Source organism: Anolis carolinensis, chromosome 3, assembly GCF_035594765.1.
Source record: "Anolis carolinensis isolate JA03-04 chromosome 3, rAnoCar3.1.pri, whole genome shotgun sequence".
NCBI classification, from domain to species: domain Eukaryota; kingdom Metazoa; phylum Chordata; class Lepidosauria; order Squamata; family Dactyloidae; genus Anolis; species Anolis carolinensis.
The window spans coordinates 257,709,927-257,725,481 of record NC_085843.1 but is presented as its reverse complement, the minus strand read 5'-3'; the positions used below and the strand labels follow the sequence as shown (position 1 = coordinate 257,725,481).

Sequence of the window (15,555 nt, the reverse complement as noted above, 5' to 3'; positions counted from 1 at the left end):
TCTCTTCGCCCGGCCGAAGATGGCAGGCTGGCAGAGCTACGTGGATAACCTGATGTGCGATGGCTGCTGCCAGGAGGCCGCCATTGTCGGCTACTGTGACGCCAAATACGTCTGGGCCGCCACGGCCGGCGGCATCTTCCAGAGCATTACGGTAAGGAGAGGGAAAGGGAGGGGAGGAGAGGAGGGAAGCCATTGGGGGCGGGTGGGGGGGGGGAGAGAGAAGGAGAGCCTTCAAAGGGAGGGAGGGGTGGGCAATGAGATCACGACCCCCGGAGGAGGAGGAGGCCCCGAAATGCTTGAGCAAAGAAGGCGTCTTCATCTCACGGGAAGGAGGGGGGATTGGCCCCCTCTTCTTCACCTGAAGGCCCTTCCACACAGCCCTATATTCCAGAATATCACTGCAGGAAATTCCACATTATCTGCTTTGAACTGGAATATATGGCAGTGTGGACTCAAAAGCAGATACTGTGGGATTTTCTGCCTTTATATTCTGGGATATCGGGCTGTGTGGAAGAGCCCTTAATAATAATTATCATAATAATGTCACTCTTCCGCCCATCTTCCTCTTACCATCCTCTTCTTCATCAAAAGGCCCTTCCACACAGCCCTATATTCCAGAATATCAAGGCTGGAAATCTCACAATATCTGCCTTGAACTGGGTTATCTGAGTCCACACTGCCATATATCCCAATTCAAAGCAGATAATGTAGGATTTCCTGCAGTGATATTCTGGGATATAGGGCTGTGTGGAAGGGCCGTGAGTCCACACTGCCATATATTCCAGTTCAAAGCAGAAAAAGTGGGGTTTTATTCAGCTGTGTGGAAGGGGCCTTAGTAATATAATAATAATCATCATAATCATAATAATAATGTCTCCCCCCTTCTCTTCTACATCTCCTATTCTTTACCTCCTTTCTCCTTTTCATCCTAGTAATAATGCTCTCTCTCTTCCCTTCTTCACCTCCCTCCTCCTCTTCATCATCTTAGTAATAATAATGATGTTTTCTCTCTTCCTCATCTTCCTTACCTTCCTTCTCCTCTTAGTAGTAATAATCATGCTTACTCTCTTCCCCCCTCTTCTTCACAATAATAATAATCATCATGCTTTCTCTCTTCCCCCTCTTCTTCACCTCCTCCTCCATCTCTTCAAATTAATAATAATATAATTGTACACAACATAGTTAAAAACATTCCATTAAAATACATAAATTAAAATTTCATTTCTTATGAAATGTACTTATTATAATGCGCAGGACAAAGGTTCAAATGCACCAGGCACAGGACGTGACTTTTGAAATCTATAGTTAAAGCACTGGCTGGCTCCACGCGTGGAAGGCGGGTCTCTCCCCCCCCCCCCCCCGGGATTCTTCCCTGCATTCTTTCCCTCAGAGGAAAGGGTAAAGGCACCGGGGTCCCGGGGCTGGACCTGCTTGGCGGCGGCTTTTCCTGGGAGGCGTGTATGTTTGCGTTTGTGTGTCTTGGTGGCTTTCTCTGATCAGCCGCCTGGTCCCCTCCTTTGAGGAGATGGCAGGAGGAGAGGCCCAGCTGGGGGGGGGGAGGTGTCAATGGAAAGCGAGCCGTTCCCTCTGCCTTACCTCCCCTCCTGCCTTTATTCCTCAGCCCTCCTGCGCTAGAGAGGCCTGGCCATTGCATCTGGGGATGTGGGGTGGGTGGGTTCCCTTCTCTTGATCCAAAGCAGCACTCTTGTCTCTCTCTCCCCCCCCCCCCCTTTAACAGGATGAAAGGCCCTTTTCACTGGAGGCGGGGCAAGGAAGGGAAAAGAGGCTCGCAGTTTTGGTCGTGGGGATTCTTGGGGGTTCCCCAGGCTCCCTCCTCAGCCCCGCCTGTCTTTGGGGTTATCATCGGGTGGGGAGATCCTGCGGGCGAGGATCCTCGGGGACTATTTTGTGCGCCGGGAGGCTTAATGGCCAGCGCCGGTTGAAGCGAAGCCGGCAAATCAAGGGGAAGGCCGGGCCGGGCGGAGGCAGGCTCGGGGGCGATCTTCTTGGCGCGGTTTGGCGTAGGATTCCCTCCTCTCCGGTCCGCGTTGCTGGGGAGGGACCTGCGAGTCCCGCGTAGGAGGCTTTTGTGAATCCGTTCCTCGCTACCGGCTCCATGTTTTTTTCCTCCAAGATGGCGCACTGCCGCTGATTTTTTTAACCCCTCCTTTTCTCTCTCTCCTCTCCCGAGATATTAATCACCCCTCTTCCTGCACTGCAGTCTTTCTCCTTGTCTTTTTCGCCTCCCTCCCCTCACCCTTTTCCATGCTCAGGATTGTGGTAAAAATCTATCAAAGTGATGTTTCTTTAAATGAAGGGGGGGATGAAATCCCCACAAGAAGGTATGCAGGCAGATGATAAATGCTGAAATGTCTGATGGTATTACATAAGTCCTTACAGAACCCCATATCTTTGCCCCAGTGGACGGAATTGTGCATTGGGGTGGTGGTTGGCTGGTTTGCTATGTTCCCCTCCACTCCAGCTATCTGTCATTGTAGGTATGCTTCATGTTGAAAACCACTCCTCCTCTGTATTGTTATAACTATTCATGAACATGATACCGATACACTTACTAGCTGTATTAAAAGCTTGGATTTGCCCTGTCTCATCCGCAGTAAGCATAGGCATGGGTTAAAAAAGCAGTGTCCTTGCTAGCTGCAGATACCATCTCTTTTGGTGCTCTGGTGTTGACTCTTGGCTTGTGTTTGTGAATGGCTGGGGCCTATTATGACTCTGCAATTCCACTGAAAGGAGACACCTCTTCCATCATATTACGTTGGAGAATACATCCCCCCCCCCCTTTGGCTGCCTCTTCCCAATGCTAGTCCCTCTGTTGTGGGAACACAAAACAGGATTGATAATAGCCAGTCAGTTTCATATCTTTCATACTCTGCACATAGTTTGCACTCTATCTGGTGCTTAGGATTCTGTAAATACTGCACAGTGTACAGTGTACATTTTCTGCTTGAATTTTCTGTTTTTCACTGGTCTTGGAGCAGCAGAACTGTAGGTTGTAGCAGGGATTGGAAACTAACAGAACCAAGAGCCAGGTTTTTTGGACTCTACACAGCTCACATGGACTAACAAAATGCCAAAAAATGGAAAGCAAAGCTGAAAGCCCACTTCCAATTTTGAGAAATGGGGAGTTAAAGTTATACTTGTATGTGGAGAAGGGGATTGCTGTTTCTAGGGACAAGTAGTTTATCCTTTTCTGCTAGAAAAGCATTATCTTCCAGGGAGATATAGATCTCACTTCTACTTTAAAACTTGTTTGAGAGAAAGTGAAATTAGCACCGCTGTACACAAATGGCATCCTTGATGTCTCAAGGCAGCCCTGTGATAATTTTGTGCCTATGTTGCACTTAAAACATACCCGTTCATGCCTTTTCTGTTAAAACTAGCTACTTGGCACCTAATTGAAATGATTCTATGGACAGCATGATGCCTTAATATAACTTAGTTTAATCACTTTCTTGAATGTATGATCAGTTTTAAAGTTCGTGCCTACTCTTCTAAACTTGATAAAAAAAACCTAATACGAAAATGTATTAGAGTACTACTCATACAGCTGTTACTCAAAATTATTTAATAAGCACTGGACCAGCCTTTTATATCACTTTAGTTCTTTTTGTTAGATTGCAGTCCTCTTTTGTGCATTATTAGGGTTATTGTATCTAGATTCTTCAGCTAAAACTTTCTGGACTTCTCTTTTTGACAGCCTCTAGAAATAGATATGATTGTAGGAAAAGACCGCGAGGGTTTCTTCACCAATGGTCTAACTCTTGGTGCAAAGAAGTGCTCTGTGATCAGAGATAGCCTCTATGTGGATGGTGACTGTACAATGGACATCAGGACAAAGAGCCAAGGAGGCGAGCCAACATATAATGTTGCTGTAGGCAGAGCTGGTCGAGGTAAGCTGGAACTTCTGCAAGTGCTTCATCTTTCTTAAAAAATAGTACAGAATGCACAGGCTTTAAATGACCTCAATGAAATCTTCCTACTAAGAACTGTTAGTCTGTAAAATGATATTGACTGTTTAATTTATGGAGAGGGGCACCACAGTCTTAAGATGTAACATTCAGGACTTGTCACCTGAAATTAATTTTGTTTTACATAGAACAGATACATGTTAGTTCTTTTAATTTTGAAGCATAGCTACTATAAAGGAAAGGTATGCGACTGAAATATCTATTTGGTTAGCTAAATAGTTTATAGGTAATTTCTGCTTAACTAGAAGGTTTTTCCAGTGCTTCTTAGATCAATTCCTAAACCACAAATATGTGTTATTTTTCAGCTTCAAGGTGCCAGTCTACACAGCATTTCCTATTATTTTGCATATCAAACATCAGTTAGGAATGCACAATGTTTTACAGAAAGTAATATTTTTTTAACAAGGTTGTACTATACTTTTGAAATATCCATTTGTTTCTAAGTTGTGCTTAGGATTTCAAGCTTAATAATGCATTGGAAAATACTTTACGTTTTAAAAAGAAAAATAACATATTTTATGGTTTATTCCTCAGATTAAAAAGTGTGTCTTTTAGCCTCAGCTGACTCATTACGAGCAACTGTGAAGCAAATCTTTCAAAAGTTTAATTGATAGGTTAAAAGGGGTGCATCTACAAATCAATGCTAATACACACTGAGAAAATAAGCTTGCCTTAGTGACACCTGCTGGCAGATGAACTTATTGACTGAGTCCTTCAGGACTGCTGTTCTGGCATAAATACATGTGGTTTTATTTTTTTTAATGTGAACAATGACAGAATGAGAAGCCACTGGAACATTCATTGTAGGTATTCTAGCTACAAATTCTGTATTGTAACACAAACTGCCATTTGGGCTTTATTTGCCTTGTAATGAGGAATAGCATCATATTTAGTTTTGTAATTGTTATTTTAAACAAGTATATTTATCTGCCAAACATGTTTCTCAATAAATATTTCTATATTAAAAATTATGTTAAAAGCAAAGCAGTAGCACTATACAAATAACTATTCAAATTTGCAGTATTTGAATTTGCTTAGTGCACTGCTTGATTAAAATTTGGAATAGATCCATGTCTAACACACTCCTTTGTAAAACTTCTTTTCTTTTCTCTTTCAGTCTTGGTCTTTGTAATGGGCAAAGAAGGGGTCCATGGAGGCGGATTGAATAAGAAGGCATACTCAATGGCAAAATACTTGAGAGACTCTGGGTTCTAGTTGCTAGGCAGACTGTTAAGTATTAGGGAAAATTGCTATTAAACTTTCCTGGCAGAGAGCTACTTTGTGGAAACTTTATTAGCAATGCAGGGTGATGGGGTATGAACCTGTGTCTCCTTTGTATCCCTCTGTTGGTGGGGAAAGGTGTTATTCTTTCTTTAATTCTGTTCATCCTTGTTTCCTTGTGTACTCCAGCATTGGTTATGGTCATGGGAAAGGGAAGGTGCCCATGGAGGGACACTCAACACGAAAGCTAATGAACTGGCTTTATACCTGAGGAGGTCTGACATCCAAGCAGCCTCTCCCCATCCACATAGCAAATGTCTTCATTGCCACCCTCTTGTGTTCACAATACTACCACCCTATAGATGGCAATTTATTTACACATCTTTTCCCTATTGTCATGACGCCAGTTACCCTTTTTGTCTGTATGTTAATCACTGTTGTATCCATATTATGTATCTGGCACCATCCTTTGCAACACAAAGATGATATGCATGATATGTTGAAGCCTTGGGGGAGAATCATGCCAAGTCTGAACTTTGCTTTGTCTTAGCAATTAATGTGACATTGAGAACTAAACCAATTTAAATTAAACTAAACAAGGTGCCGATTGTACAATCCAGTTTGATCAATGTCTCCTCAGCACTTTGAGCATTAACACAGCTCATTAGTCTTCCTTTTGTAGAGCATGGTTGGGAGGGAAATGTGCATGCATATCTACTTTCCTCCCCCTTGTCCTCATTTCATCCATCCTCTCTCTTCACTCACACACTTTTTTTGCTTCCATCTTCTATCTATATATACATTTTTAAATACAGTGCCTGGTTTGTTTAACCAATTTGCCGCTTGAAAGCTGTTAAAAGTGTTGCTTTAGTTTTGTTGTTGCTCTTCTGTGTAGACTTGCAAAACTCTTCATGGTGTCTGAAGCACATCCTGCTTTTAAAAGGGTAACTGCAAAACTATAAAAGGTGCCGATGCACTTCTCCCCTCACCTTGCCATCACCACCATCATCTTGAATGACTCCCTAGGGACATTCCATCACCGCAATAGCTCAGGCACATTACTTTTTTGCCAGCTCCTGTTCTGTAGTTGTAAAAAGGCTGCCACCATGGACTTTAGATAACCCAGTGTAACCATCTGGAGTGTGTCCGGTTTAATTTTTTTTCATAGGACCAATTTTGATTTGCAGCTTGGGTTTTACATGTAACTGCAGCGTCACTGTTAACAAACTACCACCTTCAGTTATACAGGTAGCCTAAACTGATGTTGGTGTATCCAATCATTAACTGGGAAAGATGACATGCTGCTCTGATATCAATGTATATTTTGAAGGCTGGTAGTTATAAGATAAAACAGTCCAAATAAATACCATTTCAGATCTAATCTTCATGCCGTTGCTGCAGAAATTGTGGAGTAAACTGCCTTGTGCACTAGTCATTTGAAACACATGTAACCAAACTGTCAGTTTGAACACGGTACTAACTTGTATGTCCATTTTAAAAGAGAACTGCAGAACTCTGTATACAAAACAAAATGGGAGATGGTCTTGGTTGGAATAACTGAGTTGGCTGTCTTGTGATAAATTTTTAATGTGTATTCTGTGCCATACTAATGTTTAAAAAATGGAACTGTTGCTATTGTGAGATGGATTTTAACTGACAAGAATGACTTCTGAATGGCACTACTTTAGGGACACTAGTATTTGCTTCTATTGTTCGGGCCTTGTGGATAATGTACAGACTTAAAAACAAATTCTTGTTGCTGATTTGTCCATTTATTTCCCTGCACTTTGTTACATCTGGGATACAGTCTAACTCATCTGATACAATATGCATTTCAAAAAATGCCATAACTATTAAACACCTTGTTTACAGACAGATGAAATAAATTTATTCCAACCAAATGAAATATGACTTACTGTGTTATATGATTCCCATTGTCTTCCCTCTCTTTCTTCTTCCTCTCTCTGTGAATATATCTTATATTGTAGTATCTTGTGACTTGACTATGAAAGTGATTAATATAATAACTTCCTTTTACTTAGGGCATAGCTTACAACAGTTCATTAATTTAGCAGAGGTACTATTGAAAAATAACATAAAACCCCCATGTCTTAGCCAGTAGTATTTCTTGAAACAGAACTGCCTAGAAAAGTAATGCTAATTCGTTTTCTTATACAGCCAGTTCCCAACTTGCAAATAACTCAGAACGGGGGTGAGATAACAGAAGTGAGAAAAATCTACCCCTTGGAAAGGAAATTCACTCCAGAAAGAATAATCATTGGAAAAGCTGTTTCCACTTAAGCTTTATCACCAATCATTGTTTCAACAACAAGCCACATTTTTCAAAATTCAATTATCACAGGGACAGAAAGTGAGGTGAAATCTGAACGAGCAGACAGGAACACAAACACCATAGCTCTAACCCTTCCCTAGGCTATCCAAAGTGAATATATATACATATTTCACAGGAGTTACACTTTATAAATTTACTGATTCCGATTTACATACAAATTCAACTTAAGAACAAACAAAACCTATCTTGCTCATAACTTGGGGACTGCCTGTAGAAGGATAAAATTATGGGTTTAGTAGACTTTTTATCTCTTAACTATTCAAAATATCTTTTAACTTGCTTTCCCCTTCAGCACAAAGTAGTTGTGAAATCTACATGTGAAGATCCTTCTTTTTGTTGGTTGAGAGCCAGTAGATTATATTTGGAAGAGAAATTGAGAATGGTACATGAATTTGTTACAGTTCAATGCCACATTAATGCAAGGCAACACTCAGGGAATTGTAGATGTGGCTATATCCGAGGACAGAGGAGAACCTGGAGACAATTTATTATAGGCAAGCCCTAAATTATAAATCCTAGTGTCATAGCCCTCTTCTCTCACCCCATTATCATACATAATTGCTGATGGTTGTGTTCTTTCTATGGTGATTCGGTCAGCTGAGCAAAACATGCTATGGTTTGGACCTGCTTTATGATACCTGCAAAAGCTGGCTTGAAAAAAAAGTTGCGGCTTCATTATTCTTGAAAGACTAGTCCATATGAACTAGTATTATCTTGTGGGTGTGAAGAATTAATTTTGTTGACACTTCATGGTTGAATTTTTCATGTGAATATTATTGTGAAGCTTTTAAAAAATCCCTAATGTTTTCTTTTGGTGTACACATGTATTGTAGCAAGCATTATTTAAATAACCTCCAGAATGAAAAGTGACAGTTGACAGCAGATAGATTAGGGCACCTTTTCAGTTAAGCAGACTTTAGGGAGTCCAGGGAGGCAGAACTACCATTTCCTAACCTTTGCTGAGTTTGTAATGGCCAGGGTAAGCTCTTAACTGCATATGAAACAACCATATCATCAATCTTTCCACTGCTATTTTGAAAGCTCTCCAGTTAGCCAAGTCTTCATCACAAGAGTACAAATGAGCCTTTGCTATTTTTGGTTCAGACAGATCTGCCTGGTTTTTTTTAGTAGATGAGAATTTAAATAAATACATTTAGCAATCCCTTTCACACTATATATACTGTTGTGAAGCTGTAATAATATCTTGTAAACAGAAAAAAAATGACATGAATTTGTTTTATTCAGTAGTTCTTAAGTCATAAAAATAAGATATAAAGCTTACTTGAAAGTTTGGGATTAGAAGGAACACAACTTTAAATCTTAGAATTCAAATCCTTGTTCACTAACATCAATCCCATTATTGATGTATGCACCTATTAAGTATGTGGGTCAGATATGGGGACCCTATTTCCTGTAGACTCCTATTAGGCCTGCTAGCATCCTCCCCACCAGAAAGAATAGATCTCTTTCCTCCCATGCAGCGCTGAGGCTTCTAAAAGGTTTTCCTTGACATCAGTGGACAGTGGGTGTATTTGTGTGAATGAATATCGTAGTATGCCCAGAGATGAGACTGCATACTTGCTATCAGCTTGGCCCTGTGACTAAATTAGGTTCCCCATCCATATGTGCCACAGATCCTATCTAGAGGCTATTATCATAATGGACTCTATTATCCATTATGATAATAGTCTCTATGTCAGTGGTTCTCAACCTGTGGATCCCCAGGTGTTTTGGCCTACAACTCCCAAAAATCCCAGCCAGTTTGTCAGCTGTTAGGATTTTTGGGAGGCCAAAACATCTGGGGACCCACAGGTTGAGAACCACTGTTCTAGGTGTTCATTCTTCATAGTGAACAGTAATGGCTGTTGTCTCTAGACACAAACTTGTCTTCATTTTGATAGCTTTAAAATACTGCTTTTCACACAGATGTTTCTATATAGGTTATTGAGTGACACATATATGATGGCTATTTGAGAATTAATGAAATTATGTTTTTTCCATTTTTTTTTGCTTGTGGAGTGAGTTGCGGAGTTGCTTCTGGAGTGAGAGTATTGGCCGTCTGCAAGGACGTTGCCCAGGGGACACCCGGATGTTTTGATGTTTTACCATCCTTGTGGGAGGCTTCCCTCATGTCCCCGCATGGAGCTGGAGCTGATAGAGGGAGCTCATTTGCGCTGTCCCCAGGTGGGATTCGAACCTGGCAGCCTTCAGGTCAGCAACCCAACCTTCAAGTCAGAAGACTTTTATCCCCTTGGCCACCGAAGGCATCCCATGTTAAATCCTAATCTGTCCTCCCCTAAACCTTTACTTGTGCCAGCTTTGCACAAAGACTTGGGACATAACTTCCAAGTGTTCCAAACAGTAGTAAGAATGATAGAGGATTTTAATTCAGTAGACATACAATTTATTTATTGAATTTATATACCAATTTTCTCAAAATTTGGGATTCTAGGCAACTAACTTTCCCAGAGCAGCTTGAAGGCAGCCTCAGAGAAGACACTAGAAAGCATGGTGGCAGCAGTTTGTTTTTAGTGGATAGTTCATGCTTGACATAAGTGTAGAGGAGCAACCATAAGAAGGTAAAGTGCTTCTTGACTTTTACCAAATGCACATGAGCTAAACAACTTGATGGCGATTAGAGGTTTTGGAAACAAATACAAAATAGTAAACTTTCACAGCTCAACTCTCTTGTATGTACACTAATGTGTTGAAGGAATTGGGGAAACAGGATAATATGATCAAAACAGACTCAACTTTATAAAAGCAGTGGACTCAGTAGGGTCGCTCAAGATGGGCTCCATAAATTGGGACCTACTGGACAATGTATAACATCATCAACACAGGATTTCATTGTGTGCTTCAGTATTTGATAAAAGCAGAATTGGAGCTTTCTCCTTCCTCATGCAATCTTCTGTGATGTGAAAACCTGCTCCAGAGGGTTTCCCATTTTTATCATAAAGATATGCAAGAGGGAAGAGAGCTAATGGATTATGGCAAAAATCAGCCAAAATTCACAATTGGGTCAAAGTCTATGAATTGTCACAATGAGAGCATCCTCCATCACGAGAACTGTTGGATGAGATAAAACGTGTTTTCACAATTACCCATGCTGCTTTATTGAAGCCATGATGCTAAGATAATCATTACTTAAAGTTTTCAGATGTAATCTTTAGATACTGTTTTTCTGTCATCCACTTAATAATAAGTAGCAATCAACTATTGAACAGTAACAAGAAATCAGTACTTGTGAGCCATTCATTTTCCTGCAGGGAATGAAGGACCTTTAGAAGACCTTCTCCTTTGCAGGAAAACAGGCACTTCCGGCTTTTTTTTTTTTTTTTTACCATGCTGGTATTACAGGTTTCTGCTCTGGTAATTTTTGCATCCTGTAGATTAGAGGTCCACAACCTGTGGTCCTCTGGGTGTTTGGGACTCTAGCTCCCAAATGCTCTAGCCAGCTTGTCCAATGTTCAGGAATTCTGTACATTTAAGTCCAAAACACTTGGAGGGTCACAAATTGTGCACCACTGCTGTAGATCCTACAGGATGTGTTGACCAAGGGTGCCTCATATGCATGCAGTTTTTTGGGGGTTTTTTTTCATGTCAGGAGCAATCGGAGTTGCTTCTGGAGTGAGAGAATTGGCCGTCTGCAAGGACGTTGCCCAGGGGATGCCCGGATGTTTTAATGTTTTACCATCCTTGTGGGAGGGTTCTCTCATGTCCCCGCATGGAGCTGGAGCTGATCGAGGGAGGTCATCCGCACTCTCCCCGGGTGGGATTCGAACCTGGCAGCTTTCAGGTCAGCAAGTCACAAGGCTTTTATCCCCTTGGCCACCGGAGGCTCCATGCATGCAGTTATTCTGTCCTTCCACCTCACTGTAAATCAATACCCTTTCGCTTATGATCGTGTTCCTCACAACCCTTGTCTAAAAAAAAAAATGTTCCCTTCAAATGATTTGATTCCTGTATGAGGTATCTATCATGCTGTACCAAACTCGTACAATTTTCTGTCATCTGCCATCTCTTTATTTTAGAACATAGATGGGAAATTGTAACCCTCCAAGTGTTGCCAGCCCACACCACTATGGTTAAGACAAGTAGGAGTTATACTCCCAAGAGTAACTGGAGGGCCACAATTGCCTTCAGGTGGCCTATTGACTTATGGCGACCACAGGAATTTCATAGGTTTTTCTCAGGCAAATAATGCTTAGAGGTGATTTATCACTTTCTTCATCTGAAATATAGCCCACAGCACCTAGCTTGCTGCTGTTGTGTGCCTTCAAGTTACTTCTGATTTATGGCAACCTTATCATGGGATTTTTTTTAGTCCTGTTTAAATGTAAGCTGTCTTAACACAAGGTAGTTTTAGGTAAGACACTATGTCTTACCTCAATATTTAGAACTATGGAATTATTGCTGTGCTGATATGTAGGTAGGCATTCGCTTTTAAAAAAATTAAAGTTTCAGGGTTGGGTGTCACCAGTATGCAAAGAACACTCAACCCACCTAATCCTGAGCATGCTACTGAGGTGCTAAACCAGTATCTGCTATGGGTAATGTATAGGATCAGGGAAAATTGAAGTTCAATCTAGACAAGGCTTAGCGGCGCCAGGTCACTCAAAAAGCAGAACAGGATATAGAGACACATCCTGCAATGTATGGCGTTCTACTCTTCCTGAAACGTCAGATTTGTACCTTGAGTTCAGCTCTGAGCTTGGAGGATTAGGTCTCTGCAGTGGCCAAGAGTGCATTTGCAGATTCCAATGTGACCATGATAACACTTCTCATTTAAATTAATATACCAGAGTATGAAACTGCAGTAAATCTTAAATTCTATTGCCAGACCGCTGACAAGGGCTAAAGGAACATAATAATGGACTTCCTGATGGCACTTCAATGGCTAATAGTTTGTTTAAGAAAGTAATCTGAAGTGTTGGTTATGATGTACAAAGGTTCAGCCTGCAAAGGATCGTTACCTTGACGTGGTGCTGGGGCTTGAGCACCTCAGTGATGCCATGAGCTAAACTGTGAAGAGGCACCCAAGATGGGAAGGTCATGGCAGAGAGGTCAGACTAAATACGATCCCTGGGGAAGGTAATGGCAACCCACCCCAGTATTCTTGCCATGAAAACTAAATGGATCAGTACAACTAGAGATATGTCGGTATACCATCAGAAGATGGGACTCCCAGGTCGGAAGATGGTCAAAATGCTACTGGGGAGGAGCAGAGAACTAGTCCAACTAGCCCCAGATGTGATGACACAGCTCAAAGCCGAAAGAAAGGCTAATGGCCGACAGTGCTAGAGGTGAACGATGAATCCAATGTTCTAAAGATCAACACACTATAGGAACCTGAAATGTAAGATCTATGAGTCAGGGCAAACTGGACGTGGTTATTGGTGAGATGTCAAGATTAAAGATAGACATTCTGGGAGTCAGTGAACTGAAATGGACTGGAATGGGCCACTTCGCAACAGATGACCACCAGATCTACTACTGTGGAAAGATGAACACTGAAGAAATGGAGTAGCCTTCATAATTAATAATAAAGTTGCTAAAGCAGTGCTTGGTTACAACAACAAAAATGACAGAATGATCTCAATTCGAGTTCAAGGTAAGCAGTTGAACATCACAGTGTTCCAAATATACGCCCCAACCACAGCTGCTGAAGAAACAGAATTAGATCAGTCCTATGAGGATCTGCAGCACCTACTGGATAATACACCAAAAAGAGCCATTATTTTCTTTATAGGAGATTGGAATGCTAAGGTGGGCAGTCAAATGACAACCGGGTTTACAGGCAAGCATGGTTTGGGACAACAAAATGAAGCAGGATGTAGGCTGATAGATTTTTGCCAGAAAAACAAACTGTGCATAATAAACACTCTCTTCCAACAACCTAAAAGATGGCTTTATACATGAACTTCACCAGATGGTCAACACCGAAATCAGATTGACTACATCCTTTGCAGCCAAAGGTGGCAGACATCCATCCAGTCGGTGAAAACAAGACCTGGAGCTGACTGTAGTTCAGATCACGAACTTCTTATTGCACAATTTAGAATCAGACTAAAGAGATTGGGAAAAATACACAGACCAGTTAGATATGATCTCACAAATATTCCTAGTGAATATGCAGTGGAGGTGAAGAATAGATTTCAGGAACTAGATTTAATAAATTGTTGTGGTTCAATCTGATGATGAGGGGGGATTATGCAGGCTGATCCAGGAAATGTTGAAGGCTCTGAATTGTCAGTGGAAGGCTCTGAATTGTCAGAGAGGCCGCAGGCTAGCAGGGAAGCAGAAGTTGTTGATAAACAGAATAGTAGTGAGGCAGAAGTTAATGATAAGTATGACCTTTCACAGGATTCAGAACATCAACAAGTCCCAGGTGGCTCTGGTAGCGAGTCAGAGGAGTCTTCCTTAGAGATACAGGGTTAAGGTTAAGAGGTCATCATCCCAGACAAACGTGTGGGAACTCAAGGACAAAGGAATGCTTTCTTAGCCTGTAAGCATGGTTAAATAAGAAACAGGGAAAGATTTCAGACGAAGCAACATTGATTTTGGAAGCTAAGTTCCTGCCTTGTCTATGCTCATGGAAAAGGACTCTTACTTTTGTTCATGGTTAGATCCTGTGTTTGGATTGCATTTTGGAGTTCATGCTGCCTTGTTTTCAGGACCGATTTGCTATATTAGAGACTTTGAACTATATTCTACAGATTGCCTTTGCATTTGGATTATTGCTTTTACTGACTGCCTTTACATTTGGGTTGCCAACCTTAAAAACTGTGGCATAGACACTGAGAACTGGGAAGCCCTGGCTCTTGAACGCTCTATTTGGAGGTTAGCTGTGACCAGCAGTGCTGCGGAGTTCAAAGAGGCACAAATGGAGGGCTTAAGGGATAAATGTGCCAAGAGGAAGGAGCGTCAAGCCAACCCTGACTTGGACCGCCTTCCACCCGGAAACCAATGTCCTCACTGCGGGAGAACATGCGGGTCAAGAATAGGTCTCTTCAGCCACCTACAGACCCACCCCAAGACACCAGAAATAGAAGACAACCGTCCTCGACCTACGAGGGATCGCCTAACTAAACTGGGTTATTGCTTTCTTTACTGTTTTTATTCAGATTTTGCTATCTTTTATCAATAAACTGTTTTAACCAAGTCTGCTATGGTGGAGTGTGTGTTAAGAGCAAGGTGAACCAGCGCTGAGGTGCAACATATATAGAGTCCCAGAAGAACTATGGACAGAAGTTCACAACATTGTTCAGGGGACAGCAACAAAATATGTCTCAAAGAAAAAGAAAACCAAGAAGGCAAGATGGTTGTCTGCTGGGACAGTGAAAGTAGCCCAAGAAAGAAGGAAGGCGAAAGGAAACAGTGACAGGGGGAGATATGCCCAATTAAATGCACAATTCCAGAGGTTAGCCAGAAGAGACAAGGAACTATTTTTAAACAAGCAATGCATGGAAGTGGAAGAAGACAATAGATTAGGAAGGACAAGAGACCTCTTCCAGAAAATCAGAAACATTGGAGGTAAATTTCAGGCAAAATTGGGCATGATCAAAAACAAAGATGGCAAGGACCTAACAGAAGCTGAAGAGATCAAGAAAAGGTGGTGAGAATATATAGATCTGTATAGAAAGGATAATAATATAGAGGATAGCTTTGACGGTGTGGTGAGTGAATTAGAACCAGACATCCTGAGGAGTGAGGTTGAATGGGCCTTAAGAAGCATTACTAATAACAGGGCAGCAGAAGACGACAGGATCCCAGCGGAGTTGTTTAAAATCTTGAAAGATGATGCTGTCAAGGTGATGCATGCCCTATGCCAGAAAATATGGAAAACACAAGAATGGCCATCAGATTGGAAAAAAATCAATTTATATCCCCATACCAAAAAGGGGAATGCTAAAGAATGCTCAAATTTTCATACAGTGGCACTTATTTCACCTGCCAATAAGGTAATGCTCAAGATCCTACAAGGCAGAC

The 15,555-nt window shown here is 41.5% G+C and overlaps 1 protein-coding gene across 1 annotated transcript; it reads left to right on the top strand.

Moving 5' to 3' along the window:
- The first annotated feature begins 17 nt into the window (after window positions 1–17).
- pfn2 (profilin 2) lies at window positions 18–7,116 on the top strand. Its single transcript, XM_003218187.4, has 3 exons — window positions 18–151; window positions 3,719–3,911; window positions 5,107–7,116. The coding sequence occupies exons 1-3, from the start codon at window positions 20–22 to the stop codon at window positions 5,202–5,204; spliced, it is 423 nt and encodes a 140-aa protein (XP_003218235.1). The 5' UTR covers window positions 18–19; the 3' UTR covers window positions 5,205–7,116.
- The last annotated feature ends 8,439 nt before the right edge of the window (window positions 7,117–15,555 follow it).

Excerpts from the sequence above, each read along its gene's own strand:
- pfn2 (XM_003218187.4), top strand. The coding sequence starts at position 20 with ATGGCAGGCTGGCAGAGCTACGTGGATAACCTGATGTGCGATGGCTGC. Across the intron at positions 152-3,718 it reads GCATCTTCCAGAGCATTACG|CCTCTAGAAATAGATATGAT; the intron begins GTAAGGAGAGGG and ends TCTTTTTGACAG. Across the intron at positions 3,912-5,106 it reads TGTAGGCAGAGCTGGTCGAG|TCTTGGTCTTTGTAATGGGC; the intron begins GTAAGCTGGAAC and ends TTTCTCTTTCAG.